Source organism: Rhinatrema bivittatum, chromosome 3, assembly GCF_901001135.1.
Source record: "Rhinatrema bivittatum chromosome 3, aRhiBiv1.1, whole genome shotgun sequence".
NCBI lineage: Eukaryota > Metazoa > Chordata > Amphibia > Gymnophiona > Rhinatrematidae > Rhinatrema > Rhinatrema bivittatum.
In genome coordinates, this window is record NC_042617.1 from 566,247,220 (window position 1) to 566,274,963 (window position 27,744).

The 27,744-nt window shown below is 45.6% G+C and overlaps 1 protein-coding gene across 5 annotated transcripts in view; it reads left to right on the top strand.

The window, feature by feature from the left end:
• The window catches only part of PHACTR2 (phosphatase and actin regulator 2), a 323,702-nt gene that overhangs the window by 162,223 nt on the left and 133,735 nt on the right, over window positions 1–27,744 (top strand). For all 5 annotated transcript variants that reach the window (XM_029596521.1, XM_029596522.1, XM_029596519.1 and 2 more), the window contains one exon: window positions 18,317–18,484. In XM_029596521.1, the coding sequence (XP_029452381.1) occupies window positions 18,317–18,484 (168 nt within the window). The remainder of the gene's footprint in view (window positions 1–18,316; window positions 18,485–27,744) is intronic.

Below are 27,744 nucleotides of genomic sequence, written 5' to 3' on the forward strand. Positions count from 1 at the left end.
ACATCGGATGGATTTTTCTCACACATGGAACAAACTCAGCTCAAATTTATCCCACTTGCTATCTCAATTATCACTATGCATCAACCAAGCCAAAACAGAAATCATTCACATCCACGATGACCGTCCCTCTTATCCACTCAAGTGCACCCCCTCTGACCACCCAAGAACCTCAACCAACCCGGGAGTGCCACAAATACCACAAATCTCACTCACGCCGTCCACAAGAAACCTAGGCGTAACTCAACTTTAAACGACACATCTCCAATACAATCAAGGATGGATTCTTCAAACTTCAGACACTAAAAAAACTCAAACCCCTCTTCCAAGAGCACGACTTCCGAACAGTCCTTCAATCAATTATCTTCTCAAAGCTTGACTACTGCAACTCCCTCCTCCTCGGCCTACCAGAAATCCACATCAAACCCCTCCAAGTTCTACAGAACGCTGCCGCCAGAATCATCTCTAACAACAAAAAATCCTCCCACATCACACCCACTCTCAAAGAACTCCACTGGCTACCCATTACACAAAGAATCCAGTATAAAACCCTCACCCTCATGCACAAAAAAATAAACAACAACAATATGAACTGGCTAAACAACGGAATACATCCTTACCCCACACAAAGAACTCTCAGATCCACCTGAGACTGGCCTCCTAGCCGTCCCCAATCTCAAATCTGCACACCTCAATGTCACCCGCAAACGAGCCATAACAATAGCGGGCCCCACCTTATGGAACTCCCTCCCCACCTGTCTCAGAAATGAACCTTCATTGCAAGGCTTCAAAAAACACCTCAAAACATGGCTGTTCTTAAAAGCTTTCCCACCTGACACGTAACCTGCCCAAATGATACACACCACGCCCCCTACACAAGCAACTCGCGTCACTCTCTTCCCTCCCTTTCACTACCTTCCTCCTACCTATCCCCATCTCCCCCTCCTCCCCCCTTTCAACCCCTTTCATCTCCCCCTCCTCCCCCCTTTCAACCCTCCCTGCTATCCTTAACCATAAATTATCCTCATCAACAAGTCATTTTTTGTACATATGTTATATGCTATAATCAAATATTTCATGTAACCCTGTTATTTCTGTCATAATTTGTTATATTTATTACATTGTTATAATTTGTTATATTAATTACAATGTTATAATGTAAAATAGGGCTGTTACCACCCTATTCTCTTAGTTATCTGGAAACCGATGTGATATCTCGATCGAATGTCGGTATATAAAATAAATAAATAAATAAATAAAATCTGATGGATTTTTCTCACACATCTTGGGTAAATGCAAGAGTTTTTTTCTTGGACTCATACTAGGCTGAAATGTGCCTGATTTAGGTTCATCTTACACACCAACATAGTAATGACGGCAGAAAAGGAGCAAACAGTCCATCCAGCCCGTCTGACGGTAATATCGACCTCTCCCAGGTTTCTCTTCAGGGTAGTCCGTGCAGTTACCCTCAATCCTTCTGATAAGCGTAGTAATATTTACAATCAAAAAGCAACTGTCAAACCCCCAAAAAATTACTGCCTTCATAAAAATTCCAGCAATGCTGACTTGTTTTGCTTTTGGACTTGGCCATCTGATCCCAATTTCCCCCCCCCCCCCCTCAGCTGTCAAAGTGGAGAGTGATGTTGCAGTTGCATCAAAAATATCAAGGATTTTTTGTTGAGGGCAGCAATCCCAGTGCGTCTGATAAGGGTAATAACTGTTGCACCGAGCGGGTTACCCCCATGCACTCTTTTCTTTTTTTTTCATTTCTGTCCTCTAGCCTTTAGGGATCTACAGTGTTTTGCAATCTGTGACTGTTTTGCTCTTCTTACCTCCTCCAGAAGGGCATTCCAGGCATCTACTAACCTCTCCATGAAGAAATATTTCCTGATGATGGCTCTGAGTCTTCCCCCCTGAAGTTTCATTTCGTGACCCCTAGTTCTAGTATTTCCTTTCCAAAGGCAAAGGTTTGAGGATTGTGCATCATTAAAACCTTTCAGGTATCTGAAGGCCTGTATCGTATCTCCCCTGCACCTCCTCTCCTCCAGGATGTACATATTTAGGTCCTTCGGCCTCTCCTCATAAGACATTTGATAGAGACCCCCCGACCATTTTGGTCGCCCTTCTCTGGACCGCCTCCATCCTGTCTGTCCCTCTTGAGATACAGTCTCTGGAACTGAACACAGTATCCAGGTGAGGCCTCACCAAGGGCCTGTACAAGGGGATTATCACTTCCTCTTTCTTACTGGTTATTAGAGATGTGAATCGTGTGATCGATCGTCTTAACGATCGATTTTGGCTGGGGGGGGGGGAATCGGATCGTCGCGGTTTTGGTTTTTTTTTTTTTAAATCGTGTAAATCGTAAACCGGCACACTAAAACAACCCTAAAACCCACCCCGACCCTTTAAAATAAATCCCCCACCCTCCCGAACCCCCTCAAAATGTCTTAAATTACCTGGGGTCCAGTGGGGGGGGGGGGGTTCCCAGTGTGATCTTCCACTCTCGGGCCACGGCTGCGTTAATAGAAATGGCACCGGCGCTACCTTTGCCCTGTCATATGACAGGGCAAAATGGCGCCGGCGCCATTTTGGTTCCTGTCCCCCGACGTCACGAGCGCAGGAGATCGCTCCCGGACCCCCGCTGGATCCCCAGGGACTTTTGGCCAGCTTGGGGGGGGCCTCCTGACCCCCACAAGACTTGCCAAAAGTCCAGCGGGGGTCCGGAAGCGACCTCCTGCACTCGAATCGTATTGCAAAATGGCGCCGGCCATACGGCCAGCGCCATTTTGTAATACGGCAATATGGCCATACGGCCGGCGCTTGGTTCCTCAGATATCCAAGTCCCCCAGAAGAAGGAGCTTTCTCTTATGACAATTAATAATGTTTAAGGGGATTTTGGGTGAGTGCATCCCTTTCAGACATCACTTAATGTTCTATTGCTAGAGCTTCTTTACTATCCAGTGCAAAAACGGTATTATGTAAGGGTAACTGAGGAGAGATTGAGTGTCTCTTTATCACAGGCCTTATTCTGCCAGAGCCCACAGTAATCTACTATTCCTGGGTTTCTGAATCCTGGACATCTGACTTCTCTGTGTGAGGGGGGCATTCAGGATGATGTCCAGTTGGGGAACTTGGGTATAGTATAGTCAAATTCTTGTTCTACCAGATCCCACTATAAACCATTTATTCTTGGGATTCCTAAACTTCTGTGGAAGCTGGGGAAAGTATTCTGATTGCATCAAAATAGGGGAGGTTTTTGAAATCTGAACAGTTCCTCTTCCAAATGAATCGCCTGCTTTTTCATTACAGACAGCTGAGAACAAACTGGACAACCCTTAAGTCTCCAAATGCCTTGGGACATAAACACCATAAATGTTACATTGAAGCCATTCTGCTAATCCTGACTAATATACATGTTGTTAGATTGATCCTTAGGTCTTATTATTCACTTAACCAAGTCCTTAGAAGAACTATTTAAGGAAAATAATACACCCTAGGGATGGGTGGGTAGATTTGGGGCAGGGTGGGAGGGAACAAACAGCTCCTGCAGAAATCAGCCCTTTCTTCTATAAATTATAAACACAGTTATTTCAATACACACTAGCCAAGATTCTAAAACCACAAGCCAGAATAAAGATATAGAGAGTTAAAATCATACAGCAGAGGAAGTACAGCGGAAAATAGACCAATAGCAGTAAGAAGTAAGTCTATATTTTGGCTAAGAAATAAAAAGTTCAACTTCTCTGGTCAAAAGCTCAGGTATGTGTGTCTCTGGAGAGGTTCCTGAACAATTGATTTTTACTTCTATATACTACTTCTTAATGAACTCTTGTATAGTGCCCTGTGCGTCGCCAGACTCAGAGGCTACCAGCTTTATTTTTTTTTAACTTAAAATACAGTTATTTCAATACACATTAGCCAATACTTGAACTAGAATGCACATCCTTTGGACTTTCAGCTCGGTTTCGCTCAGGGCTTAGATCTGGAATCATAAACCTTCATTTGCAACTTTTCAAATATTTTTCCCCGCTATTTTATATCCATCCCAGCTCACTTGACCCATGCAGCAGAGCATCTTCTGCATCCCTGCCTTCACAGACCTAAATCCAGTCATCGGATGTCAGTTGTACGGTGACTGGAATGGCCTCCACCCCCAGCCTGGGGAGCAGAAGCCCTGACTCAGGAATTAAACCCAGTTCTTCTGGGCCAGTGCTCCAAACTCCCAAACCTCTACTGATTCCCATCCTCAAGTCGATGCAAGCAGATAGCGTCCCTTATACAGTACTGTGCTGCCACACAGAGAGAATCTAGGGCTCAGCCCACTACAGTCACTTATCCGAGCTGTGTGAAACCAAGATATCCGGCAGCCATTCACCGCCTCTTTCTGATGCTAGCTCTACCAAGGCACTACATGGGCACTCACCACAGCATCCTTCCTAGGATTTTGTTTGCACACTGTAGGTGATTTAATTTGCTCTTGATAATTGGAAACAGAGGGAGGGCACTGTGAAATTGATCAAAATGATCTATTCTTAGTCTTCCACCATCTTGCGCTCTTAAAGATACTTTCTGTTTCATGTCACTGATTCTTTTTCAATGGAAAAACAGAGTAGGCCTTGCTAAATTTTTTTTTTTGTGTGTGTGTGTTTGCAGCAAACTCCCAAAATATTTTCGTTGTAAGATCACAGTTGGCAAGCGTGATGGAAACACAGGACAGCTTTCCGTATTTATTCACTTACATAGAAAAGGATTCGGGGCAAGCAAGAGAATGGAAAACCTTAATGAAAGTATTCGAAAACCATTAGGGAATGCAAGCTTAGATTCCAAATAGCGTAAAATTCAGTGCAGAAAAGAAAAAAAAAAAAGCAGCATGTGCACTGAATATTTGGGTGCTTTTTTTTTTTTCAAACCTGTATAGTTGTCATACTGCTGATTTTTGCATGCATCATAATATTATAAAGCCAAGGTTTGCTTTCTGCGAGACTGTTTTCTTGTAATCCAGCATGAGCCCCTGGAAATTGTAGATAACCAGAACTGAAAGTAAAAGCAAAAGAACCAGGTAGCAGTAAATGCTATTGTGCCAGGGGCTTTGCCCGTCATTAATCCAATCCCCAGTATTTTTCCATCATTAGGCATTGGTTTTTGTATTTTTGAATCCTCCCCTTTTTAGGGGATATGCTTCTTGGGGTATATAATCCTTTGGAGCATGCTCAGTTCTTTATAGCAATGGTTCTCAACCTTTTTCCCATGGTGACACACCTGACAGGCCATGCTCACATGTGTGACACACTGCTCATTACAATTCACGGCGGAAATAAAAAATAAAGGCCCAGTATTACTTTTATTGTTAAGAATGACACAAGGGAAAGATACATATTCTGTCTGAACAGAAATTGCATAAATATTAAACGTCCCACACCAAAACAGCACCAATTTCCAGCACTTAAACAGTAACCACCTTACCTAAGAAAAGGCAACACTGAAAATATTACACCAGGCCTTAAGACACCAATACACCTCCTATTAGGAAAACGGAACACGCCAGGCTACTATAGAGCCCTACACAGAAACTACACGCCAGCAGAAAACCTCACCTAAATCACATGTGCTGACCCTCACCTAACAAAGAATAAAGAGACCATAAAGCATAACTAGAAACATGCAAACAAAAACTGAACTGGAAACCGCAACAAGCCAGAGAGACTGTATGCAGTGTAACAAAGGAAAAAAAGAAACATCACCCATCCTTATAAAACAAATCAAGAAATATAAAATCAATAGCAGCAAAACCATACTAACAAAAAGAACAGATTATTTTGAAACAGCTGATGAATGAAATATCCAATAATTAAAAACTCATATCAAAAATTTCTAGATACCAATAAAATATTTCAAAATAGCAGACACAAAGACCCAGTAATGAAAAATAATAAGGGTGCAAAAATGTTTTGCTCTGCATACCTGGGAGCATTTTATATCCAGCTGCCCTGAGATTGTTTTGAATTAGCAGGAGGAAGGATGGTTTGCTTTCAACTTTCTCCTCTCTCTCACACTGGCTCTCAATCACCACATATACACATGCTTTTTGTCTCTCACTTTTATAGGCGCTTAATCACACATTTGCACACATGCGTCTGTCTTTTCACACATATATACACACACAGGCTTTCAATCACACACATACATGCTGTCCCTTTCTCTCGCCCACATAGACAGACTCTCATTCACACACTTACACACATGCTCTCTCTCACTTTCTATCACACACAGGCTCTCATTCACACACTTACACGCATGCTCTCTCACTTTCTATCACACACAGGCTCTCAATCACATACTCACATACACTCTCACCTAAACAGTCTCTGGGTTGCACATAGACACACATGCTCTCTCTCACTTTCTATCACACACAGGCTCTCAATCACATACTCACGTACACTCTCACCTAAACAGTCTCTCAGTTGCACGTAGACACACATGCTCTCTCTCTTACTTATACAGAGAGGCTCTTAATCATACATACACATGATCTCTCTCACTTACTTAAACAGGTTCTCAATCATAGACTTACTTTCATGCTATCTCTCTCACACACAAAGGATCTCAATCACACACACAGGCTCTCTTTCACAGAATTTTCAATCACAAACTTACACATATAGGATGTCAATCACTCATTTACATACATGCCGTCTCTCTCACACACACACACACAATCTCAAACAGATATGCTTTCTCACTCACTCTCTCTCCCCCCACCGAACTAGCGGCAGCAGCATCCTGCTCCATTTCCAGCGTTAGCCGCAGCAGCAGCCTCCTCCACTTTCAGCCCTCGCGGCCTCGAGAAAGGAGCTCCATCGGCCGCGGAGGCTGACGTTGTTCCTCTTGTGCTTCGCGCTGCGTTGCTCATTCTTCAGGCCGCGCCTATCTTCTCTTCTGGAATTTGTTGCCAGAGGATGTGGTTAGTGCAGTTAGTGTAGCTGGGTTCAAAGAAGGTTTGGATAAGTTCTTGGAGGAGAAGTTCATTAAGGGCTATTAATCAAGTTTACTTAGGGAATAGCCACTGCTATTAATTGCATCAGTAGCATGGGATCTTCTTAGTGTTTGGGTACTTGCCAGGTTCTTGTGGCCTGGTTTGGCCTCTGTTGGAAACAGGATGCTGGGTTTGAAGGACCCTTGGTCTGACCCAGCTTGGCAATTTCTTATGTTCTTCGGACCAATGGGGCCCGCACCAGCATGGTCTCTTCTTTTCGCGCGTGCAGCCGCTGCACGCCACTTCCTCTTCCGGGCCGCGGGGGGGGGGGGGGGGGCGGGAAGAGGAGACCATGCTGGTGCCGCTGACTCCAGCTCTCCTGCCGCCTTCCGCCAGTGCTGTCAGCATTTTAAGCCCAGGCAGAGGATGAATTCCTATTTTGCTGGGGCAGGGGGAGCAGCTGGGCCAGCGGGGGGTCTGGGAAGTTTGGCGACAGACTGGTTGAGAACCGCTGCTTCATAGGGTTAGGTACGGCTGTACGAGTCAGAGGGAAGGAGAGACCCGCAGAGGGTTGGAGATAGAGATTCCCCCAGAATCTCAAGCATGAAGTGGTTGGAGGAGAAGAAGCTGGAGATTCCCCTCAGGATCTCAATTCAGTGATGTTTGGATTTTTTTTAGATTTTGGAAGGATTTTGAGGTTATTTGAGTCTTGGGACCAGGACTCGGAGATCTGAAAAAGAATTTTGGAAATTTGGTCAGTCCAGAGGGAAGGCCCCCCCCCCCCCCCCCATATCCCAACAGACTGGATCAGATTTATTTTTGCCCAAGTGACCAGAAAAGCAAGGGGGAAGAGATTTGTATTTTGGACTCTGGTAGTGGAGACAACTAAGACGACAGGATGGACTCTTGCATTAGAGACATCTGAGCAGAGTTGGATTTGGATTACAAATTGAGAGTTGATAGCCCACGGTTTGGGATTTTTGCTGTGGATTATGGTACACGGTTCATGGGTAATGAACCATTTTTTCAGTGTGACTGTTGGCTGATGCTGATTTTTGAATGATATTGGGCTGGATGCTGTTTTTTAGAAGCTGCAGTAAATGCTTTAATCTGAATACCACATTTGGCGTCCTTTTATTTTTGGTGATTGCGCCACTGGAGATTAACTTCTCCTCCCCTCCCCCCATCTGGACCAGGATCCCGACCCATGGCACCTCCAATGGTGTTCATGGCACGAGACAGGGGCCGGTCACACTGTAACACTGAATTTCTCTTGCTTCAGTAACAAACTCAGACGCTTGGCCATGCTGTGGTAGCAAATGGAGTTTCTCAATAATTGTGGTTTATTTACTTTCTATCTATATGGTGCCCTGTTCCAGGAGGTCCTATAATTTGTCAGCACATCCAGATTTGGGAGTATTGCCCATTTTATGCTGTATAATATGAAGCCGTGGGTGACTTGTTGGGCTGCCTGCAGTATCTCTGGTTTTATTTATTTATTTATTTTCTGTGCAATAATTCCACCACCCTCATTTCTTTTTGCATCTCACATAAAATTTTGAAAATGTTATTAAAGTCTTAATGAGAACTGCCTGTTCCCCTTCGGTGTTTACTTTTCACAGGCTCCTTCCATTCGTCTTAGGAGAATGGAGGGCTGGCACGGCAGTCCGTGCAGCCCATTTACAGAGACACAACCGGGGAAAGCATGTACAGGCATGGCTTTGGGAACGCTTTCCAGCACAGGTTTGTTGTAGGAGAGGGTGAGAGGCTCCTTCCATTACGTTTTGTGCACAGGCCGTGCCCCATTATTGTAACATGCTCTCAGTCCTTAATGTCCCGATTTACAAAGGAGAGAAAAATCTGCGTGCAAAGAAGAGTCGGGACCATTTCAGAATGAAACATTTTGTTTATGTCCATGCTTAATTATCTCGAACATTTGCTCCTAAGCCCTCCACTTTGTTGGAGGGAGAGATCAAGGTATCTGAGGGGGTGTGGAGAGATATGGGCTTGTTCGGAGGAGTAGTGTGTGCGTGTGAGTGGTAGGTGAGTGGGGATGTGGGGGTAGGTGTATGGGAGGAGGTAGCTGTGTGTGCATCAGGATGTGGTTGAGCATATGTGTATGTATAGGGTATGTATGTGGGGTTGCATATGGGGCTATGGGTAGGTGTAGATTGCGGGTGAGTGGCTGTGTGAGTGGTAGGTGAGTGGGAATGTGGGGGTAGGTGTATGGGAGGAGGTAGGTGTGTGTGTGCATCAGGATGTGGTTGAGCATATGTATATGTATGGGGTATGTGTGGGGTTGCATATGGGGCTATGGGTGTGTGTAGATTGGGGTGAGTGGCTGTGTGTGTGAGTGGTAGGTGAGTGGGGATGTGTGGGTAGGTGTATGGGAAGAGGTAGGTGTGTGTGTGCATCGGGATGTGGTTGGGCATATGTATATGTATGGGGTATGTGTGGGGTTGCATATGGGGCTATGGGTGTGTATAGATTGGGGGTGAGTGGCTGTGTGTGTGAGTGGTAGGTGAGTGGGGATGTATGGGAGGAGGTAGGTGTGTGCGTGCATCGGGAAGTGGTTGAGCATATGTATATGTATGGGGTATGTGTGGGGTTGCATATGGGGCTATGGGTGTGTGTAGATTGGGGTGAGTGGCTGTGTGTGTGAGTGGTAGGTGAGTGGGGATGTGGGGGTAGGTGTATGGGAGGAGGTAGGTGTGTGCGTGCATCGGGATGTGGTTGAGCATATGTGTATGTATAGGGTATGTATGTGGGGTTGCATATGGGGCTATGGGTAGGTGTAGATTGCGGGTGAGTGGCTGTGTGAGTGGTAGGTGAGTGGGAATGTGGGGGTAGGTGTATGGGAGGAGGTAGGTGTGTGTGTGCATCGGGATGTGGTTGAGCATATGTATATGTATGGGGTATGTATGTGGGGTTGCATATGGGGCTATGGGTAGGTGTAGATTGGGGGTGAGTGGCTGTGTGTGTGAGTGGTAGGTGAGTGGGGATGTATGGGTCACTGTATGGGAGGAGGTAGGTGTGTGTGTGTGCATCTGGATGTGGTTGAGCATGTGTATATGTATAGGGTATGTATGTGGGGTTGCATATGGGGCTATGGGTAGGTGTAGATTGGGGTTGAGTGGCTGTGTGAGTGGTAGGTGAGTGGGGATGTGGGGGTAGGTGTATGGGAGGAGGTAGCTGTGTGTGTGCATCGGGATGTGGTTGAGCATATGTGTATGTATAGGGTATGTATGTGGGGTTGCATATGGGGCTATGGGTAGGTGTAGATTGGGGGTGAGTGGCTGTGTGTGTGTGTGAGTGTGAGGGGATTTGGGAGACAGTGGCTTGGATTGTACCTTTTGGCATCATTTTTCATCAGCTGCTACAGTTATTTTCCCTCTCTTCTGCCTATATTGAGCTGTGTCAAAATGTTGAAAGAGTGAGGAAGGCTTTTGGAGTAATGTGCAGTCCTCTAACTGTTTTCCATGGAACACAATGGATATTTTTTGGGAGGCTTAGTTTTCTGTAAATGCCGGCCCAACGTTTCCAGTTCTCAAACTCCTCTGAGATATTTCCATTTTCTTCTTGTATGCCAAATTTGGTGACTTCCCATCCCATGTTTGGAGCGTTATAGTGCCTAGAGATACATCCTTTTTTCATAATTATTTCCAGCATTCCTTAAAAAGATTAATGTACAAGGTATGGGTGATACCTTTTTACCAACTGACTTCCCGGAGCTATGTTCCCTCTCTCTCGGGTCAGTGCAGAATGAGCTAAGGATGAATATGCCGGTGACTTGCAGGCTGGATGAGTGCTGGGGGTGTTTGTTTTTCAAAGTTGTGAAGTGAAAGGATTGGGTGGATGAGTTTGCGAAGAACTGAGAAAGCTAAGGGAGACAATCAGCAGAAACTGCAGTTAAAGGCCTAACCCAGGTCTCTTTTCAGTCCCTTTGCATTTGTTTCCAAGTATTTGATCATTTTAATTTTGAATGTTTTACATTCTTGGGTGGTTTAGACTTTCATAACCAAGCGTCTTGCTTCTCCCCGCCTTTATAGATTTTACAGATCTCACAAATCCCCCTCCTTTCAAGGCTTACCCTCACCGGATCCTTGGTATTGCCGGGTTACACTAGGGGAGGGTTTCCATTCTTAGTCGCAGTTCTAACTTGGGATCCCGTCTCGCTGGGGTGGGACTCTGCTGTTGAGATTCTCCTTAGTCCTCCCTAAGAGCTATGGCCTCACCAGGAGCCGGGCATTCTTTGTCTCTTCACTGGGCTGTGAAAACATCCATCATCCTCAGCTCGTGTATCATGGTGCTTCCCATGTTGCACATGCACTGATGGATCGTCTTGCTCTTCTCTGCAATGAGTGACCTTGTGTCTGTGAGGGTTGATCCTTATCTTAACTCATTTTGTACCAAAATGATGAAGGGAGCGCTGAGGTACTCATTAAAACGGTGTCAACTTGCTTGTTGACCTTTATTTCCAAGAGGACGATTTTCAAAACCATTCAAAACTTCGACGCAAAGTCCACGGTTACGTTTTCCCACCGTTTTGGGTTTTTTTCCGCCAGTTCTCAAGGCCAAAAGTTTCGTCTGAACTTCTCCTTTGAAAACTTCCCAGGAAAAAGTGCCCGCGGATCTTTGCTCCTGCTTTTTTTTTTTTTTTTCCCTTCATGAAAAGTAACACAGGCAGTTTTGAAAATATAAAACCAGGTGTGTTATTGCCGCCTCTGGCCTGACCCCCCCCACCCTGAGAAACAGCTCCACCAAAATGTGGGTAAGAGTCTGCAGATTGTGGGACGGCTCGCTTCCTGTTACTTGCGTACGTAGTGGGCAGTTCTCAGAAAGCCCTTTTGCAATTGGAGGGAGCCGCTTACAGGGGTAAATGCTTTGGAAACCTGGCCCCCCCCCCCCTTGTATCCAAGTCGATTAACTCAGTTACTACATTAGTCCAAATGACAGCGCATCAGGCTATTGCGTCTCTAAAACAATGGCACATTTTTCTTTTTATTTTAACGGCAGTGGTTTTGTCCTGATTGAAACTACAGCGGCATCTCAGTAGACGGAGCCCTCTTTCTGACGGTGCGCAAGGTGTGCGGAAAGAAACCGGAGTTTGGGGTTGTGGTCAAGCTGCATTTCATACCAAACCATGCAAAAGCAAAGTCCTTCCTGTGTGACGTCCTGCGCTTACAGACACTAAGGACCCAATTCTCTAAACTTAGAACCATAGATTCAGAATAGGAGAGAACGCTTTGTGAATCAGGCCCTAAGTCAGATGTGCTGGTAATTTTGGTTGATTTTTTTTGTTTGATTGAGTTTTGGGTTACTATTTTTATGTTTTATTTGTTTATTTATTTATTTGTTGCATTTATTGATGTCCTTTTATTGAGGATTCCATGAGTAAATCCAGTGGTTTGAGAATTGAGAGCTGGAGCTCGCTGTCCTGTGCAGGTTGGGGAGGTCTGCAGGTAGGAGCTGGGAGGTGCGCACCTCTAGGGTGGGGTCTAGTGAAGGCTCCAGTGCAGTGCCACAAATGTGAGCTGCTCACCAGTGTCAGGGTTCACAAACTGGACTGGCCGGCTGGCTGGCTAGGTGCCGGGGAGCATGGGAATCAGTCGCACGGCGGGATTTGAGGTCGCCCTTTGTCGTTAAGTGCTTTAGTCCAGAGCAGGCCTGCTTTTTCTGTCAGGTGAGCTGGGGCACAGCTGGGGGCTCTGTGTTAGGGAAGGTGGGCAGGAGCTGCATAGTGAGGCCATTATGGTCTTTATGGGTGGTGGGTTTTTTTTGTTTTGTTTTTTTTCAGATTCGAAAACACTAGGATCTGTTCCAGACTCCCGGCCAGGGACTTCTCCCCTGGGCTCTCCTTTTTCTTTAGGCTTGTGGCTTTTTGGAAGGATAGCCGCACTAATTGCTGGCTCGGGGGAGGGAGGGACTCTCGCTTGGCATTTCTAGAGCAGAAGTAGACAGGCACGGCGCGGCGTGGCAGAGTTGCTGGTGACACGGGACAGCGGCTGCAGTCCGGGATCCGTGCACCGGCTGGTTCTGTCTGGAAGGATTTAGGCCTCAGTAAATCAATCATGTCACAATCCCTGACTCTAAGGAATTAAACTTGCTGAGTATCTTAGCTTTCCCGTTGTCTCTGCTCCTGTTCTTTAGTCATCATTCTTATCTTTCTTGTATGGTTACATGTGCCTCTGATTATGGCTCTCCTCTCCTCACTGCTATGGCCCGGTTTGCTTTTGGGGAGGGAGGGTCCCAATCGGAACCAGGGCTAGGATCGGGAGCCTTGAGCCTTCACGCACGGATTCCCAGGGGATGTTTCCCCTCTTTTATTTATTTATTTATTTATTTATTTATTTATTTATTTAAATTCTTTTAATATACCGATGCTCAAGACCAGGTCTTATCGTACCGGTTTACAGCAAACTAGGGGGAACCAGTTAACAGAGCAAACAAAAACAAAAGTTACATTATAACAGGGAATGTAGAACTCGGCAGTTAGAGAAAAATAAGTCAAATTCTAATAAATTCTAAAAGTTGAGTTAAACAAATTCTAATGGGAGAGGAGAGCAAAAGGGGGAGAGAGTGCTTACAGGATAAGAATTATGTACAAATTTACCTAGTGTATATGAAATTAAGCAAATTTACATATTTACCTAGTGTATATGAAATTAAGCAAATTTACATATTTACCTAGTGTATATGAAATTAAGCAAATTATAAGATAGTGCAATTAGTCGGACAACAGTTCCTTTGAGTTTTTTATATCAGCTCCCCTAGCTCAAGTCATTTCAGCAATAGTCAGCCTCCTGCTTCTCGCCACAGGTGGCCTGCCCAGGTGACAGAGCTGGGGGGGGGGGGGGGGCGCTGCAGGGCTCTCTCTTGGCACTGCTCCTGTTCCTGCAGCAGGGGTAACTGCCTCTCCCCCCTCCGTAGAGGCCTGAGCTCTGTTGATCCTACTGAGGAGAACTGAACTTGAAAATCCGAATCTCCAGTGGTGCTGCAGCCAAGCCACAGGGCTGTATTGGATCTGTTTGGTATTTTTGTTTGTTTATTTTCACAAGTTAATGGTTTCCTCCTGCTCCTTGGGCTCCCAGCTTATATCAGAGCTGATTTCTACAGGCCCTAACGTGCCGCAAGCCTTCATTTTGCAAGTACTCTGTGGTTTCTCCCATTTGTGAAGCACCTCACCCCCTTCTCCATTAACTCGCCCATCGCAGCAACAGTCCTGGTGCCGTGGTCACAGACTGCGCCGTACTCTGGCAGCCAGTACGTGTGCTCCCAGGTATCACCACTGGTGCCATATGCTGGTATCTCCGCGGCATCCCCAGCCGGCCTGGGGGAGTAGTAGATCCCGGACTCGCGCTCTGGTCTCTCGTACGTCAGTGGTCAGAGTTGCCTGCATCTAGTAGCGCGGTAGAAGTGATTAATAGCGGCATAAACTCTTATCAATATAAGTGGCTGAGCAGGAGGATATTTCAAAAGCTTGGAGGCAGAAAGCTGTCAAACTGCCACCTTTTCTGATTTATTGGTTCCGGCCTTTCTGTTAGGAGGTAATCATCGGACAGCGCTGCATAGCTGCAGGTTCTGTAGGTGCTCTATGCCCGTTTCCCTCGCGGGACTTGTTTTCAAAAGAGAGACTGCGTGGGTACTGAGTGTGCCCCACCCGCGTCTCCCGCGAGCCAGCGTCTTTCAGGAAAACCACCCGCATCGGTTTGAAAATCCTGTCCACGTGTTTTTTGCCGAACCCATTCCTCTCCCCATCCTTGGGAAGCCTACTAAACGCACGTGCGCGGCGGGAGCCGGCGTGCGCCGTTACCGGGCAGAGAGGAGAGACGGGCCAGTTTAACCAGGCAAGTGGCTCTGAACGTGGCCCCCCTCCACGTGCTCTCATTTCCAGGTCAGAAATGGCAGAAGGCCAGAGGTCCAGAAAGTGCAATATTCTCCTCGTTTACCTTCCCTCTCCGTTGGTCATAGAAATTTGCGCCAGCGAGGTGGGGTGGAGGTGGTGGGGGCGGCATCACCTGCTGCTATGCTAATGTCCTGTAAACAGCTTTGCCTGAAGTTTAATATTCGAAATGCAGGTAATAAACCCAAATACATAAATGATGGTGACTGGCCCGACAACGATCAGCACTCGCAGAAGCGTCCCAGCTCACTGGCGGCAGATACGGCTGCTGAGGATTTCTCTCTTTGCGATATGAAAACTGAGGGAGTGGCATCAGCAGAAGAGCGGGAGAGGTGCTGAGTAGCTGCCGTGGCCAAAGAAAGGAAGATGAGAGAGAGAAGTCCTAGTGGGCCTGTTGGCAGAGCCCTTCCCTCTGGTGGCCTAGGAAGCAAAGGCAAGAGATTGGCCCTGGTGGGGGCTGACAGCAGAGCTCATCCCTCCAGTAGCCTAAGAAAAAAAAAAAGGTGAGAGTCTGGCACCGGTGGGACTGCTGGCAGTCTAAGAAACACAGGGAAGAGAGAGGATCCAGTGGAGCCCATTCTGCCAGGGGCCAAAAAAACTAAGGAGGCAGGCAGGTCCTGAAGTGAGTGAGTGAGAGAGAGAGAGTGTGTGAGAGGAGTAGTGTGTGTGTGTGTGTGAGAGTGAGATGGAGTATGTGTGGGTGTGTGAGAGTGAGAGAGAGTGTGTGTGTGAGAGGAGTAGTGTGTGTGTGTGTGTGAGAGTGAGATGGAGTATGTGTGGGTGTGTGAGAGTGAGAGAGAGTGTGTGTGTGAGAGGAGTAGTGTGTGTGTGTGAGAGTGAGATGGAGTATGTGTGGGTGTGTGAGAGTGAGAGAGAGAGTGTGTGTGTGTGAGTGAGAGAGATGCACAGTGTATGTGTGTGTGAGAGAATGTGGGATAGATTATCCATTGTGCACGTGTGTGACCATGTGCATGCGCTTCTTGGCGCGCACACATGGATGTGCTGATTTTATAACATGTGCGTGCATGGCAAAAAATCCATGGGCCATGTGCACATGCGTGCCGGATTTTAAGGAGCGGACTGGGAGAGAACTTCCCTACCCCCCTACCTAGATTCCTTCCCTCTTGCTCTCTCCTCCCCACCCTCTAAACCCTACTATTTAATTTGTTTTCCTTTGTTTCACAACTTACTTCAGCTCCCAAGCTGAAGTAAGTTGTGCACGCTGGCCGGCTACCAGTGTGCGAGTCTTCGGGATAGCAACAATGGCGCTGAATAATATCCATATACTCACCTCCCACGAAAAATAACCTCATCGCAATCCCAACTAGGGCCCTAGTTTTGACGACCATATGCCATCTTCAGGGGATAAATTAAACCCTTAAATACATATCCTAATAATACATCTTCCTCACCACCCATTAAATATTATCTCAGTGAACATCAGATATCATTGTTCTATAAAGAATCCTAAATATATCCAGATCCGAATACTCCTTAGCTGCCAAAGTTCCACTGCATGAAAAATGCTCATGTGTAATCTGTAAAAAAAAAAAAAAATATATATATAACTATAAATAATTATTATAGAGCAATTATAAAATAATTATAAAAAAGTAAACTATCTCCTTTGACTCGAAAAAATTATTATAAATGTACCTATCCACTTAGTTTTCAATTGTCCACTCTACAACTCCTGTTCTAAACATCTCCGTATACCAACCATCACCTTAAAGAGATCACTGCAACGTGGCCACAGACAGTATAAATATATATTTGTATATTGGCCAATTGCTCCATAAATCTATACAAAATTTTTTATTTTAAATAATACTAACCTACATCGATATTCACCACTATTTACTCTTCAAATCGCTTAGGGCAAGACCTTCTTCATTATAACCTGTCAGTAGCACCCGATATTTAAAGAGATGCTGTCATTATATAGGGCAGTATGACAACTTACCGGTACTTGTTCTTCAGTTTTCTAATAATATTTCCCCCGACACGATAATTCTCAGCAATACCGCGCCTGCAAGCTGCGCCGACATTATTAACCTTTCCAGGCTTCACCAATGTATACGATTCGGCGTGCAGCGGAATCTTCTCGGTTGTAAACTGCCGGCAAGACCCAACATCAAAAATGTGCTCGGCGTGCAACGAAAACATCTCTACTGTAAACTGCCAAAGAAGCCCCACAAGAATTTACTCTGCATAAACATTTTACTAGAAATTCTCGATTAATCATCTCCAGCATATATCACTTACATATATCCTCATTTTCGACCAATCCTCGTGCCACCAACTTCTAAAACGCCACGCCTGCGAACTTCCTGCTCGAAGCCATTACAAGATTTTCAAACTAAGATCCACCCCCCCCCCTCCCTCGTCACAAGTTGTACTATTTTGTTTCTTAGGGCTAAGCCCACACCTAAAGCACTTTTCAATAGGCCATAGTATTGGCCTAGTGAATGACGCCATAGTGTTGCATGTAAATATACAATACGAGTTGGGATATTTTAACCTCAGAGGAATGTACTTTGAATGTCCTTTTTCATCTAAAATCTGTTGTTATAAATGTGTAATATTTAATTGGGTGTTTGGGGAGGGTTGAGGTGGGGGCAGGGTGGGGCGCTAGGCTGTAAGATTCGGCTAGTGTGCCTAAAATCCTTGCAGATTGGAGAGATAATAAAAATGTCAGAATGGGTGGAAGCCGCCTTGAGGACTGCAGAAAAGCACAAGAAAAATAAATAAATAAGTCGAACGCATAAACATTGCTCACTTTGAAGTGTCTGGTGTCTTCAGAGGTACTGATCTGGGACTTGGTAGAATACAGAGCTGCTTATCAGGAAGGAAAGGGAACGGGATGCCCAGGGAGTGCATAAAAAGCTTCCTTCTATGAGCAATGCTTTTTCCACTTTCTGTGCAAGCGTTCTGGCTACTGGTGGTGCGGTTTGGGTTTCCGACCTGCTGCCGGGGGTAGCAGGGGGGATGGGTTTCTTCTGTTTCTATCTATCAGCCTGTAAGGCAGCGGGGTGACGAGCACATCTGCCGCAGGGACCGGGAGGCTTTTACCGAAATACAATAGTGCACTTTGTAAAACTGCAAAGAGAATTCTCAAGCATCCCCCAGACCTCCTTTTCCAGGTTTTCTCCTCTTAAAAACAATATCTGGGATCTTTAAGGTTGAATCCCTAAATCTTCAGCATTAGGCATTGTCTAACTTTTATAGTAGGAAGAGCAAGAGTGCATAATAAAATGGGGTAACTGAAGAGCCTGTCAGTGGGGCTGCAGTTCCTAAGGGGTTTTAATGCAGGTGAGGAACTGGTGCCCTACAAAACCTAGAGTGAAGTGAAATATCCTGGAAAATAGCAACAGCTGAACCACACGGTCACCTGTTAAGTCTCTTGTATTTTACTTGCTGTTTCCTTCTCTTCTCCACAGCTGATGGGTTGGATAAAGCTTCCATTGCAAACTCGGATGGGCCAGCCCCAGGATCTCAAACTCCTCCGCTCAAGAGAAGAGGGAAACTGTCGTCTATAGGCAAAATCTTCAAGCCTTGGAAATGGCGAAAGAAGAAGGCGAGTGAAAAATTTAGAGAAACCTCAGCAGGTGAGCTTGGGGCTTGTCATTAGCAAGCACAGGACCTCTCAGAACAAGGTGTTATTGGGCTGTGGGGTGGCTTCTGTACGGTTATTTGATTTTAGGGTTAAACCCCATAAAATATGTTCAGGCCCATTTATGTTGTAGATTATATTTTTGACCCAAGAGTTTTGTCCAGCTCAGTCGGAACCAGTACTGGGATCCAGGTGCCCCTGGGGATTTTTTTTCCCCTATTTTCTAACCCCCAGGTAATTGCAGTGACGGTTCTTCGGCTGAACACCGTGCACCGGAGCTCCCTCTGGAAGCCTGCATTCATGGGGCCTGAATCCAGTTGTCATGGGGGATTTTTGAAACAGCCTGTATGATAGAGTTGGCAAAAAATACACACAAGTTGTACTAATTTTCAAAGCGAACTTACATGCGTATGTTCACCTTGAGACTTATCCTGCCAAAACTCTCTGTGTGCCTTCAAATTTTTGAGGAACTTTACACACATACTTTTGAAAATCCAAAAGTATTTGCATATCCAATCTCCCCCCCCCCCTCCCTCAATGTGATCCCCAGGGTTGCCTATACTCAGTTTGGGTGAACTTACATGCGTACAAGACATTCACAAGTAAGTTTATCCACATATCAGGCGGGCAATTTTATAATTAGCTATTTCCATGGGCAACTCCCCCATGGGAAATGGCTCTGAAAATTTTCTCTTGAGTCATTATCATGACCATAACCCTCCCCCTAGGGACTGTGAGTATTGCCTCTGCAACATACCCAACCTCAGCTTGCCCAGGGAGTGGAAGACCGGACTTGGGGATTGAACTGGGGACATTCTTCATGGCAGATTATCTGAAATTTAGGAAGGCCTTGAAGATATTTTTCTGCTTACAAGGGTATCTTACAAGTTAAATCTTCTGTTTATGTTCCCATTAGCAGTGCCATTACTTTTTGTTTATGTCTTCTGCTTTTCTGACCTGGTTTTAAGTTTCTGTTTCTTTTTTTTAATGATTATTTTATTAGTAAGAATTATAAGTATTTTTATTATTATTTGTGTTATATATATTTATTTATTGCTTTTGTTCTGAATCTCCATCTGACATTGATTTCTTTACTGTGTCTTTTATTTATGGTTATTTTGCTGGTTTATTGTTTCTTTATCTTGTTTTATTATTATTATTTTTAAATTTTGGACATTAGCAAGATATGTTGATTTTATAATATTTTATTGTACATCGCATTGTTTTATATGTTTAAGATTTGCAGTTAATCAAGTACCAAATAAAACATAAACAGTGCTGCCACTGGGTCGAGCCAAGTTGGAAAGATTTCACACTTAGCATTCACTGTACTGCTGTGCTTGTACAGATGACCTGTTCCACAAATCACTCTGCCTGATTCGAACTAGAAAGATTTGGTTTTCAAATATATATATATTTTTAAATTTGACCTCCAGAAGAGCACCACAGCGTTTTTGGTGCACACGGAGCTGGTTCTTCCACTGAACACTCGGCGGTCTGCTAGAGTGCAGCAGTGTTGGGGGTGGGCACCAGGGGATTCTGTGCACGAGTGCACAGGGCTTTGCTGAAGAGTAACTTAGTAAGTGATGGCACAAAGACCAAAATGGTCCATCCGGTCTGCCCAGCAAGACATTTAAGGTTGTCACTGCTGCTCTGTGCAGGTTACCCCCATGCCGTCAGTTTAGAGTTGTATCCAAATCGAACTAAAAATGCACCTCAGTCCTGCAGTGGCGAGCAGTCCCTTTTTCCTCTGAGTGGTAAACTTTTACTGCTGTCGGAGAACAGGGTCCTTGGCACAACTGGACCAAAACAATAACCAATCTCTTTTGCTACTCTAAAACACGCAAATAGCAAACAAGAAAAAACAAACAGTTCTCCGTGTGCTGACATACCTTATATAAAACCAGCAAAAAGTCGTCAGGCCGAATGTGCTATAAATCCAAAATCTCATTAATCTTGGGTTGTTGAAAACTGTAACTGGGTCCCCTCCCTTGTGAGGGGGAATGGCCTTCAGCCAGTTTTTGAGTCACCCTTTGGACAACCGTGATATTGTCAGAAATATTTATTTGAAAAAGATATACATCGGTGCAACAAAAGTGCTCAGAACGAATCCAGTTAAGTTGCAAACAAAATTATTCAGATATAAAAAAAACGAAAATAAAAATGAGAGAGAGGCAGAGAAGAAGCTGCAGGGAACAGCAGGAGGAGAGCCCGGAGCAGACAGAGCACAGAACAGATCGAGGAAGAGCCATCCTGCTCTGTAATCCAGCTCCTCCCCTCCTCTTTTCCTCTAATGCAGAGAACAGTATGGGACTGCGTGAGGCTAGAGTGGACTGAGCAAGCAAAGAGAGGCTTTGCTCCCTAATCCAGCCCCTACTCTCCTGTTGTCTTCCCCTTCCCTCCATCTTGCTGGGAACAGGAGAATAAGGGGGGTGTGAGGTTGGAGTGGACCGGAGTTCAGCTTTTTTTCCCTGCAGATTTCTATTTATAATTTGTGCTCACTTACTCTGTATATATTGAGAGGAATTTTGTGTTCTGCGAATATGTGGTGTCTGTGTACTCAGACTTGTTCTGTTGTCCCAACAGGAGGTGTCATGCTGCTAATAAAAAATTTTTTTTTCAACACAGTGCTCAAGGTTGCTTGCAGAATTTTTAGAATTCAGTTACAAGTCTCTGCCCAAAAAAGCTTGCAATCTATTGGGTAAATTTACAAAGCAGTGTGTGGTTCCCAGCACGCACACGTTGGACGTGCCGATTTTATATCAGCGTGCGCGTGTGCAAGTGGGTGCGGACTCACCCGTGCAAGGGGGAGGATTTTGTTATAAACGCACAGCGCCGCGATCAGCCCTTTCCCCAGTTCCCTAACCCCCTACATATCCTTCCTCCCTTTTCCCCTCTCCTCTCCGATCCCTAATCCCCACCTACCCACCCTAAATGTTTTTTGTTTTATAATGTACCTACTCCAATGAGCAGAAGTAAGTTGTGGCCTTCCCGTTTTTTTAAAAGCCCAGCACTTCCTCGCATACCGGGAGATGCCCACGTGACCGGGCCGCTTGGAAAACACGTACGGCGCGCACATGGCCCGGCCCCATGCATATCTCCCGGGACTTGCGTGCTCCGTGGGTATCTGAGGCAATAGAAGACAAAGTGACTTACAAGCAAACCATAAGAAACAAATTTCCAGAATTTTTTAAAAAAGTACAAAAGAAAAATACATCAAAGACACCCCACATTGCGAGACTGTATCTAGCCCACTTACCACAGAGGGTGAGCAGGAGATGTAAGAAATTTCCATAAGCAAGAAATATGATTAATATCGCTAGTAGCCATGAAATCATTTATCGTATCCCCTCTACCGCCAATACCCATAAACCTTATCCCTCAAAATTTTCCAGCTGAGAAGCATCAGAAAAGGTATTTGTTCACCTAAAAATTAACTGAGCACTGAAGCAAATGGTTTTCTTGTTCTCAGCCCATTGCTCTGACCACTAGGCCTACTCCTTTTCCCTGCTGTTCTAGGGCCAGGTGTAACCTTTCCATTGCTGCCTTTTCATAGACAGGGTTGTTGCTGTTTGAGGTCTGGGAGTTGTTGCTGTTTTGGTATGGGAAGTTTACTGCATTAGAACATAAAATTTGCCATACTGGGTCAGACTAAAAGCCCTTCAGGCCCAGTATCCTGTTTCCAACAGTGGCCAATCCAAGTCATAAGTACCTGGCAGGATCCCAAAAGGTAAATAAATTCCATGCTGCTTATCTCAGGGCCGCTTTTACCCCTCGATCATCTGATGGTCCAGCTGACTCCCTTGCAAGCTTTTTTTTACTTCAAAATCACCTGAAAAACTTTTTTTTATTAAAGGTTTTTGCTTCCTCGGCAAACTTCTTTTCGAATTGTGTCTTTGCCTTCCTTATCAGTGCTTTGCATCCAACTTGCTAGAGCTTATGCTATTTCCTGTTTTCTTCATTCATATCCCTTTTCCATTTTTTGAATGACGCTCTTTCGGATATTATAGCCTTTCTCACCTCACCTTGGGCTGGATTTTCTAAGATCGCACGGCTTTCTGAATTCTGCAGTAACAGGGGGCGGGGGGGGGCGAAGTGGGGGGCGGGCCTGCGAAAGCCGGCAGCGATCGCACCACCGCGGTGTTATCGCTGCCGGGTTTCGCACCCAATAGCACCGTGAAAGGTGGTGCTATTGGGCGCGCTACTGGCGGCGATAATGGGTCTTACCTTATCGTCGCCAGCGAAGTTACAGCTGCGTCCGCCCCGACGCCGCCCCGACTCCTCCTCTTCCAATCCCGACTCTGCCCCGACTCCGCCCCTATCTAGCTATCGCACGCGAAAAGTCCCTTTTCATGTGCGATATCGATAGAAAATGTCCCCCTTTATAACTAAGTCTGCAGTCATTTTGCCTTCCTTCTACCTTTTTTAATTCGTGGAATACATTTGGTCTGGGCTTTCAAGATGGTATTTTTAAACAACGTCTGTGCCTGATGTAAACTCTTGACCTTTGCAGCTGCTCCTTTCAGTTTTTTCCTAACCATTTTTCTCATAATCTCCCCTTTGAAAGTTACATGCTGTCAGGGTAGATTTCCTTAGTGTCCTCCCTCCAGTTGTCAAGTCAAAATTGATCGCGTTATGATCACCATTGCCAAGTGGCCTCCAGAACTGTTACTTTTCGCACCAGATCCTGTGTTCCACTAAGGACCAGGTCTAAAAACAGTCTCCACCCCTCTCCCCACCGTTGGTTCTTGTGCCAGCTGCTCCATGAAGCAGTCATTTATTTCATCTACAAACCGTACCTCCTTAGCATGTCCTGATGTGACATTTACCCTGTCAGTATTGGGGTAATTGAAATCACCCATTATCACTGCGCTGCCAGTTTTGTTAGCTCCCCTAATTTCTGTTAGCATTTCATTGTCTGTCTGTTCATTCAGGCCAGGCGAATGGTAAATAAATCCCCAGTGCTATTTTATCCCCTTCTCACGTGGAATTTCTATCCATAAGAATTCTACAGTGCATTTTGTTTCCTGTAGAACTTTTATCCTGTGTGATTCTGTGCCCTCTTTAACATGTAGCGCCCCTGTCTACCAATTTGACCCATCCTATCACTGCAATATAATCTGTACCCTGGTATAGCACTGTCTCCGAGATGCCAATTATATCAATTTCATCATTTACTGCAATCCACTCTAACTCTCCCATCTTACTTGTTAGACTTCTAGCATTTATATACAGACCCATTAATTCTGAGTAATTTTTTTTACAAGGTTTTGTGTTACATCACATACCAGGTAATGGTGGGGAGGGTGTCACTGTTACTGAGATGGCAAAATAATTGGAATTATTTGTGTAATATATGGTAAGTATTAAGAGGACACATCTTAATTCATCTGAGCTCTACCAATACAGTATGGATTTCTTTTAATTGATACATTTTATCTGTTTCTCAGTAGATGATGCATTCATCAGACACTGTGACATGAATTTGAAACATGTTTGTATTTTTTGTTAGTATATATTTGTATACAAGTTTACAAGTTCATTTGCTATTTATTCTGTAAGTTATAAACTGGCATTGTTTTATCCTTTCTAGAAAAATTATAAAATTCAAACTAAAAATATTTGTTTTGTGGTTTCACTGAACATTGACAACATTTATTATATCTTTTCAATTATTGGAGTAATGGTTTTTTTTAGGTTGTGGTGTGTGTGATTTTATATATATATATATTTGTATATGTACATGCATATACACACACACAAAATACAAAGTTGTTGTGATCCTGCCCGCAAGAAGCGTGGGCAGGCTCTTACCTTCTCACAGACAGCCAGCCGGGCTGCTGACGCTGTTGCTTGCTTTCTCCCTGAATCAGCTGGGGCTGTCCCCGCAGCTGTTCCCATGTGGCCGGCTTCTCCGTTCCTGCCTTCCCCGGGACCTTTCAGCCAGCAGGGAGGCCGTCCTTGCCAGTGCCTGCTTCAGCCCGGGTCCTTGCCCAGCAGGGAAACCGTCCCTGCCGGTGCCTGCAGCCTGCTACAGCTCTCTACTCTGCCTGCAGTCTCTCTGTTCTCCCTGCAGCCAGCTTACCTCGCTTCTGCCTTCCTGCTTCAGCCTTGCTGTGTGGAACGGTGCCTGCAGCCTGCTACAGCCCCCTGCTTCCCCTGCAGCCAGCCTTACCTCTCTCTGCTTCAGTCCTTGCAGCTGGGAGCTGCTCCAGTGACCTGCCTTCACCCAGCTCCAGTCCAGGGCTGCTCCACTGCTTCCCTGGGCCCTCCACATGGCTGAGGACGCCACCAGCTTCCAGCTCTTCTCTCCAGCTTCCTAGGGCGCGGGCGCGCGCCTCTCTGCTCTTCTTCAAGGGCCAGCCAGGTGTGGCCCCCTGCTGACCCCTCCCTGGGCGTTGTCCACCTCAGCCTTACTAAAGGGCTCAGCTTTCATTGTGTCTTTGCCTTCGCAAGGAGTTGGTCACTCCTGAGATCCTTCGCTCCAGGAAGTCATCCGTGTTCCAGCACTTCTGCAAGGTCCTGTGTTTCTTGTTACCTGTCGGAGCTCCTCGTCCAGTCCTGATGTCTGCCTGCCGTTCCAGTCCCAAGGTCTGTCTCTTCGTCCAGTACTTGTGTTCCAGTCCTGATGTTCCTCCTGTTCCAGTATCCGTGTTCCAGTCCTGATGTTCCTGCTGTTCCAGATGTTCTTGTTCCAGCACTGAGGTCTGTCTTAATCCTTGTTCCTGATCCTGATGCTTTAACCTGCCTTGTGCTGCCAGGAGTGCAGCGAACCTACTTCCTCTTTCCTGTGCTCTCCCGCTCTCTGCGTGGTCCGCGACCAGCCTTCCAGGGCTGAGTAGGGCGCGCATGAGGCAGGGTGGTCCGCGACTCAGTCCCGCGGGTGGTCTGAGTAGGGCGCCCTGAGGGACGGTGCCCATGTTCCTGATTCCACCTCTGTGCATCCAGTCCTGAGTCCACGTCTTTGCCTGAGTCCACATCTAAGGATCCTGCATCTATGCCTGAGTCCACGTCTATGGATCCTGCACCTCGTTCCTGAGTCCACGTCTATGCCTGAGTCTACGTCGTTCCTGATTCTCGTCTGAATCCATGTTCCAGTCTTCGCTGCCCTGGCCTCCATCCGGCCTGCCGCTTCGTGCCGTACCCTGCGGCAGGTCCGAAAGGGCTAGGAACGGTCGGAGGACTGTTCACAAGACCAACATTGCGTTGTTGGGTCTTCCGAAGCGTGCAGGTCCGGAGGAGGGCCTGTCTCCGGTCATCACTCCAGCCTTGCTCCCGTCCAGCCCATGCTCGGGCATGCCACGCCTCCCGCGGCACCTCTTCAGAGCCCTCTGGGGTCGAGCCGTGGCCCAAGGACACACATCACCCAGGAGTGGGATCGCTGTCCTAGCGCTCCACAACAAAAGTTTAATATTTAAAAATATGGCGGAGGCAATTTTCATAACTGTTTGTTTATGTACAAAGTCACAACTACGTTTTACTCACGACTTTGTACCAGCTCCCTTTGAACTGTGCATGCTTTTAGGTGCTTTTGTGGGGAGGCAGTTTTCAAAAACAGATAAATCAGTATTTACCCGTGCAAATAGCCTTTGAAAATTGTCCGTCATGTACCCAATATGGATTTTTACAGGATTGTTCTGGGAGGAGTGGTGGGTGGGGGTCATCAAGATTGAGTTTGATGATCAAAATCTCTGAAGGGGGGGGGGGTGGCCTGTGGGTCTGAAAGATAATGGGAGAAGGGGAATGAAAAGCTGAAATTTTGTTTAGGGTGCCTAATACCCCTTGCACCGAGCCCTTGGGTGCACATTCAAGAGGGGGAAACAATTTACTGCGGCAGCGTCCCACCCAGGAGTTAGTCCTGCCCAGCTGCTGTTTGGGAGAAGGAAGAGATTTCTGCTGTCTGAAAAAAAAAAAAAACCGCACTAAACAGAAATGACTCCAGCGTTAGAGGTGGAGAAAAGGAATTGTGTTTGAAGGAAGACTGGCATGCTAGAGAGAGAGAGGGGGTCAGCTGGTGTTATAAGAGAAGTGTTTGCTCTAAAATAAAAACGTAGGCTCCTCAGGGGCGGAACGGAGTGGCCCTGCCCCTGGAAAGCAAGCATTGCCCCTCACCCTGTAACTCTTTTACCTAGTCTCAGCCTTGTGGAAGGTTCCAGAGCCTTCTGTAATATTGTTTTAGTGTTTCTCGATTTTCCTCGGACACTCCTAGATTAACAGAGCATACCAGTGGTTCAGGATATTATCATTGGGCCTTTCATCGTCTTCCGAAAGCTTCATTTGATTGCTCAGTGTTGAGTCTCCTTTCTTTTGGCTCCCTAGCTAGGGATAAGTGCATTCTTTGGTCAGGTAGGTTGGGTCTTTCGAGAGGATTGTTGGGCTGCGAAGATTCGTTCCTACTTGGATGACATTTGACCTTTTGAAAGGGGCCAGCTCTGGGTTGACTGAAATTGATGGCCCCTCTCCCCCAAGCAAAAAAGATAAAATGAAAAAAAAAACTTCCCATAGAAGAATGAGCAGGAAACGCTCCTGGGAGAATGTAACATTCATTTTTATACACCTCCTTCCTCACGAAAGAGAACCCCCAAGGCTGTTTACAACAAGACTATGAGTACAATAAGCAGCATAAAATATTTAAAAGTCATCAGCAAAAACTAATCTAGCTAAAAACCTTCTTTATTCCAAAAGTGCATCCATCCTACTACAAAAGCAAGAGAAACAGCAACCACAGCAACAAACTGTCCTGCCACTAGGTCATAAGTGCGATTTGCTTAGATGCAATCTAGACCAGCACCAGAACCTGGGAATTGTTCTTGTCATTGTCCTTTCTTTAACCTGTAATTTTCACAAATATTCCTTTTATTTTGAATGCTTTTGAGGTGATTTTCAAAAGGATTTACATGTGTAAATGTAATTACTATTGTAGCAATTTTCAAAAGTCATTTACCTGCACAAAGTGCACTTACACGGGTAAAACCTAAGGACAATTCAATGGCATATATTAGAGCAATGTTCAAAAGCCCATTTACACGGGTAAAGTGCATTTTTAAGTGTGTAAATGCTTTTGAAAATCAGGCTTATAGTATTGCTTTGGCAATGTATGTACAAAATGCCATGCCAGTTAAGTTTCCTGAATCAGTCTCTCTCAAGCCTCAACCCCTGTCCCCTGCGTGCGTCTCTCTCTCAATGCCTCGCCTCCCTATTATGAGAGAGAGAGAGACAGTGACTCTAGCGAGGAGGACAAGGGTTGAGACTTGA